Source organism: Gambusia affinis, linkage group LG12 (genome assembly GCF_019740435.1).
Source record: "Gambusia affinis linkage group LG12, SWU_Gaff_1.0, whole genome shotgun sequence".
NCBI classification, from domain to species: Eukaryota; Metazoa; Chordata; class Actinopteri; order Cyprinodontiformes; family Poeciliidae; genus Gambusia; species Gambusia affinis.
The window spans coordinates 4,528,084-4,534,259 of NC_057879.1; the positions used below are offsets into that span (position 1 = coordinate 4,528,084).

The window sequence follows — 6,176 nt, forward strand, 5'->3', positions numbered from 1 at the left end:
TTGGTCTAATTTCTGGTGCAAATATCTTATAATACTTGAAATAAGACAAAATAAAAACCTAAGTAACTTTTCATCAAGAAAAGGAGCTTGTTCCAAGCCAATAATTTATGAATATTAATAAAACAAAAGTATTAGTTCCACAGGCAGATTATTTTATTTATAACGATACCTTTTTTCCCATATTATAAGTGAGATAATCTGCCTTTTGAAAATAGTACGTTTTTCTCTTTATTGACTTAAAACAGGCTCCTGTTTCTTGCTGAAACATTTCGTGTGTGTGTGTGTGTGTGTGTGTGTTAGTGCACCTGAAATAAGACAAAACTACAATATTTCCACAAGAAACTAGACCAAAAACATTTGGTGAGACTTTGTGGTTTTTCCAGAACTAGACTGTTGTGTTTCATTCGCTCCTATAGTTTAAATTACAACAATTACTTGTTGTGCAGTCAACATGTAATTAAAGCTGGACAGGTAAAGTTTTTACGTCACACAGACGACAACAGCGTTCCGTCTTCCTGGTTTTCCTCTTGCTCCGTCTTCTGTAAGCCACAGGTATTATCCAAGTCTTTCACTTCCTGGAAAACACTCCCTCCCCCATGTGGCTGTTCTGGAGCTGGACTGGTTTCCAGAGACGGGCTCAGTCCTACAGTCTGGTGAGAAGAGAGTCAGATCGAGCCTCTCAGCTGACAGGCATGCCCTCCTTACCGGCCAGCCTCTGCCTGTGTATGCGGTCCTGCTCCAGTTCCTCGTGGCTGGGGTGCCAGAGCTGGACCAGGATGCGCTCCATGTTGAGGGCGTACATGGTGTGGGAGGGCATCACGCCGCGATGAACCTGCGCCACACAGACGTTACACGAAGGCGTTAAAGCATCGGAAAGCGTGCTAAAACAGCCCTTTCCTCGTCACTCTAGGAAACTTTAGGTTTACTCTGTCAGTGTGAGAGGACAGAGCAGAGGGGATTCATGATAATCGGTTCAGAAAACTTTAAAATGGCCGTCGTAGGGGTGCCAGGTCAGGCCACTATAGTCCAACTATGCTTTGTGATAAAAATATTAAAAGTGGACAGGAAATTAAAACTATGACCTGATAATTATATGTTATTGGAAGACACTTTTTTTTTAAACTTCATGTAAATCCCAATTAAGTAGTCAGTTATAGTCTTAGTCTTGAAAAAAGTTGTGCAACACTGATTACATTCAGAGTCGACCCAAAAAATAAGCAAACTAAGCAGCCCCCCCCCCCCCAAGAGCCTAAATCATATTCTACTCAAGGCCCCATACTATCTTGGGCCGGCCCTGGTTAAGTAAAGATAGATAAAAGAAACCTTTCTGCTAATACATGCAGACGCATTTTTGCCGATCTTCGTACCTTTAGCGCTTCCAGGAGGTCAAACATGTTGATTGGAGGAAGCGGTGCAGGCAGCGTGTCAGAGGAGCAAGCGAGCAAGTGGACGGCTTTTTGCTCGGCGTCGTCGGGCGACACCTGAGGCGGTGGGCACGCAGCAAGAGACGCGCTTGGAGGAGGACTTAATAAGAAAGAAAGAAAAAAAAAAACCACACACACATAAAATAACAGCAGGGGTAGAGATTTATCTGGATCTGCAGAAACATTTATGCGTTTTCTCTTAAGTAGCATGCGTCAAACTCAAGGCCTGGGGACCGAATCTGGCCCGCCAGGAGGTTTTATGTGGCCGTCTAAAGTCTAGAGAAGGGATCTGCAAATTTTGCCCGTTATTCCAGTTAAATACATCTTGTTCAGAGGCACAAATGTTATGAGGTGAATATCCACTGTACAAACTTTGTTGTCGTTTTTAAAGAAACACTGCTTTATTTCAATGTTTGGGTTTTAAAATAATAATTAAAAAAAAACAGACCCTAAAACTTTGCAAAAGTAGGACACATCTTTGTTCTGTGGGCTGATGACATTTTTAGAAAATGACATGAAAGAACCCTTGAAAATTTAAAACCTAAAAATCAACAATTAGTTCAAATTTAAATTCAATTCAAAAATACTTTACTGATCCCAAAGGGAAATAAAAATGTTGCTGTAACTCATATCAATTCAAATTCTCCAAAGAGCTTCTGTGGATGGTGATGGCAGTTTGTTGTGGAAATTAATGCAATTATTCCATAACAAAGAAGGAAAAATCTGCTTTTGTTATTACAGCTTTGTGTGATCCATCAGCTGGTTCTCTATCATCATTAAGCAGTGGAATCAAGAGCTGTTAAAACATGTTTTTATCCATCAAATCAGAGCAGTTTTAGTCTGTATTCTGCTAAATTGCATCAATGTGCAAAAAGATACAACATTACAACAAATAGAAAGTAGCGTTTTGGCTAAATCTGGCTCCTTTACAGAAATATCGACTAATGTGCGTTGTCCCTAGCAACGCACACCTGATCCTGATGTGGCTCAAAACCAAAAAAATGAGCGTGACATGAGTGCTGAGCTAACTAGAAAACATTGACGCTCTCTACCCTTTGCTGATGCCGTGGTACGCAGACAGGCTGTTCTTGAGAAAAGGCCGAGGTGTGACGTCGGTGCCGAAGGCGTAAGGGAAGTGTCCGTCGCGTAGCCGGTACGCCTTCCTCCGAGTGACCACGGCGGTCAGGACGTCTTTCAAGTGGTGCTGAAATGAGAGTTCGGCGTCAACGCACGAGCAGGAGGGGAGCGGTTTCCGCTCAGCGATTTACGCCAAGCTTGTTGAAGAAACAGGATGCGACATTGGCAGAAGAAGTCCAACGTTTAGTGGTACACGTATTTGCAAAGGTGCTGGTGACGTGAAATTTTCAACAGGTGCCGGTAAAGGACTCAAGCAGTCCGTACACAGAAAGACAACGAAACAAATAAGTTCAGAATTGAAGTTATGGATAACAGTGTGACATGATACGGGTGGGGGGGGGTTGAACACGTTGAACAGGAGGAGGAAGGAGGATCGCAAAGGAAAGACACCGGTTAGAAAGCCATCCTGCTGCTGCCAATATTTTAGTAATCAATTATTCTGGTGATTAATCGATAAATCCAATTTAAAAAAATTATAAATTGGCACATGTGGCAGATTTTTCATTGAATCACTTAAGATTATTTTATTCCATACTAGAAATACATAAAACAACAATAGCCAATTAAATTCCTTTATTTAGATAAGGAAAACATTTTATTGCCTTAAAGTCAACAACCACATTTGTAGCAACGCATTCATCCGCAACTGAGGAATCCTTCCAACGTCAACATGTGAGCCCGTTCTGCTCGACTTCACATCACTGACAGAGCTAATCTGTTGATTGCTTTTTGGATTGATTGATTGATTTGATACTTATATACCAAAAGAAGATTTTTATAGGTTTTGAACCAGGTCTCAATAAAACTGAGAAAATCTGGGTAGAACAAATTTACAGACAGGTTTTTTTTTTTTGTTCTTCTTTATCTTAAATGCTAAATGTTAATATTTTTGGTACCATTTTGGTTTAAACACTGCTATGAATACGTTATTCTTTTAGCAAATGACATTTGTTGAGTCTTAACATTCCGGTTAACGATTAATCGGTTACTAAACTAGTTGACGACTACCTGAATACTCTATTATTTTACATTATTACACTTTGCTTTCATTTCTTTTTTTGTTTCTTTCTTTCTATGTACGAACTACCAACGCTTCAGTGAACATTTTACATCAAAACCACCGTCTATAATAATATGACAAACTCGGTCCGATACTCATTTTCGCCGCCGTATGTGATGGAGAACGCAGTTATGATATAATGTTTGTGAGCAGGCATATGGATGACGACGGCCCACCTCCACAGCACAGACCACGGTGCTGATGGCGTCTTCTGTGACGTTGTCCAGCCCCATCTCGAAGGCGGTGACCATCATGCGGGCCTCCAGCTGGCCCCGGGTCGGCAGCAGCAGCGTGTGGGCGCTCAGCCGCAGCTCCTCCTCCTCGCCGCCCGCCTCCCGCGGGCTGAACGGCTGCGCGCCGCACAGAGGGTTCTGCGGCTGGAAGCGATGCTGCGGCGCACCGAACGCAGCATCGCAACGAGACGGTGAATCAACTACTATACGTGCAGTGAATCATTCATTGCCCTCTCCCAGACATTAAAAACAACCGCTCACGATACAAACAATTGGCTTATCTGAACTGGAACTTCCTCTGAAGGGAATTTAGAAAAAAATAAAATAAGAAAGAGGATTTACATCAAATTTCTGCCTGGAGGAACACTTCTTCTTTCCTTTTGACTTGTCAGACTTTGAGGCGCAGCTTTGCCACTGCAAGGAGCCTGGGCCCTCTAGAGGACAGACAAGGAAACACAAGAAGCGTTAATAACAAGTCGGCAGAACACTCTCTTAAAACGGGTTATGACTGTAGTGGCGACACACAAGTCATGACGCACATCTGCAGTCTAAACTGAACTTGGATATTATTTTATTATCTGCGAAAAACTAAAAGTTGCCGCATGTCTTTCCCCTCATGTTACCCTGTTTCCTGTCAAACTACTTTCAAATAAACGCCACTAGAGCCAACAAAATCTAAAAAAAAAAAAAAAAAGTACATTAATTCCTTCTGTGAGAAGCAGAAAGCATGGCCAAGAAGATTTGTACAGTGATTTTGTTGATGCTATTAAAAAACGACAACATCCTTTGGAAATCAGTTATGCAGTTGATTTTCTGGTTAAACACACCCCGGATTTATTCCATGTTCTCTGCGTACACTGATGATAAAAGCAAACTAAGCACTTGATCTTAAATGATTATCCCAAAAAAAGTTTATTTTTTTAAAAACCAGATATAAATCATTTGTTTCTCAATTTAAGCACTTTGATTTATTTCGTTTGTGTTGTGTACATGCCGTTAAGCTCAAACTTATTCACAAACCTCTACTGAATGAAAGTAAAACTACTTTCATTCAACCAAGACGTTTGTTTCTGTTTCACACAGTGTCAAAAGTGAAGAGATTTTTTTTGGTGTGTGCAATATTAATGATGTCGGTAAATGATTGAACAGTAGCCGTACAAATATTAAATAACAGCCCAAATTTCTATAATTGTGTGTCCTGGCGAATTTCTTAATGTGTTCGGAGGTTTTCCGATGTTTCATGATAATTTCTAATCACTTTATTACAACCCCTAATAATTTTCGGAACAATTCTGGCAGTTTTCTGATGGAAGCGACTGTCCAAACATTATGAAACTAGGAATTTTTTTAAGTTTTCTGGTGTTTAGGACATAGAGATAATTTGGGAAATAGTATCTGACCAAAGACAAGAGACATTTCGTCAGATTTAACTTGAGGCAATGAGAGAAAAATCTGTGTATTATGTGTCTTGTTTCTACTGTAGGTATTATTACATTAAGTTATATGAGGTCACATTTGCACCTTATCTACAATACCCATTAGTAAATAAATACTCATTTGAAGCACGCAAGTAAAATTGTCAGACATGTTGGAAGAAGTGCTCTAAAGTTTGCACGAATCCGGATGCATCCAACTCACCTGGTGTAGAAACAATAATCTGACATCGTGTGAGGATGGCCAACAGGAAGTCGTTGTGAAAGTGGACTGGGATAGAAAAGAGAACATCTTTGATAAGCCACGTTGCTTTTAGAAAAGGAAAGCAGCTTCTTCTGCACACCAACCATTCTCTTGAGGCAACAGGCGACGTGCCTCGACATCAAACTCTTCTTTGCTAATCTTCTGTTTGAACCACAGCTTTAGGTTAGCCCAATAACTGCAAGGACAAAACATATTAGGAATGAGAGAACTTTAAATAGCTACAATGAACGTTTTTAGCGTTAAACAAGTTAATTACACATTTAAACTAAAATAAAACAGAAAAGGCAGAGGTTTATCATTCCTAGCACTACACGGACGGCACAAAAATCCTCAAAAAAGTCAAACGGATATTCAGTGAGGAGTGAACCGCTAAAAACATTAGCTAGCTAATGCTAATAGCCAAGTGCTAGCCAGGAGCTAACATGCCGAGATGCCTCAAATTAACTACATGGTTTTTCTCCGACATATGAATAGAGTGCAAAGCAACCTCCACATAGAGGAAATGCATTAGCAGCCTGTTCATCTTACTGCTTCACGTTATCGCCGATGGCATTCGTTAAATTCTTCTTCGCAATCTCCAGCTCGCCAGCGTGAGCCGCCATAACGTCAAAGATACGTCATCAC

General features: G+C 40.7%; 1 protein-coding gene across 1 annotated transcript; it reads right to left on the reverse strand.

The window, feature by feature from the left end:
• Positions 1 to 133: 133 nt before the first annotated feature.
• On the reverse strand, positions 134 to 6,176 carry tada1 (transcriptional adaptor 1). Its single transcript, XM_044134727.1, has 8 exons — positions 6,081 to 6,176; positions 5,636 to 5,727; positions 5,493 to 5,558; positions 4,197 to 4,288; positions 3,798 to 4,010; positions 2,477 to 2,628; positions 1,368 to 1,524; positions 134 to 832 (listed from the first exon to the last, which is right to left on the reverse strand). Exons 1-8 carry the CDS (start codon positions 6,152 to 6,154, stop codon positions 680 to 682), a joined length of 999 nt encoding a protein of 332 aa, XP_043990662.1. The 5' UTR covers positions 6,155 to 6,176; the 3' UTR covers positions 134 to 679.

What these genes read in the sequence shown, in the direction of transcription:
- tada1 (XM_044134727.1), bottom strand. Translation starts at nt 6,154, where the DNA reads ATGGCGGCTCACGCTGGCGAGCTGGAGATTGCGAAGAAGAATTTAACG. An exon ending in CCTCCAGGCAGAAATTTGAT is followed by an intron (nt 4,011 to 4,196) that starts GTAAATCCTCTT and finishes GGTGCGCCGCAG; the next exon opens with CATCGCTTCCAGCCGCAGAA. An exon ending in CCGTGGTCTGTGCTGTGGAG is followed by an intron (nt 2,629 to 3,797) that starts GTGGGCCGTCGT and finishes CTCTCATTTCAG; the next exon opens with CACCACTTGAAAGACGTCCT.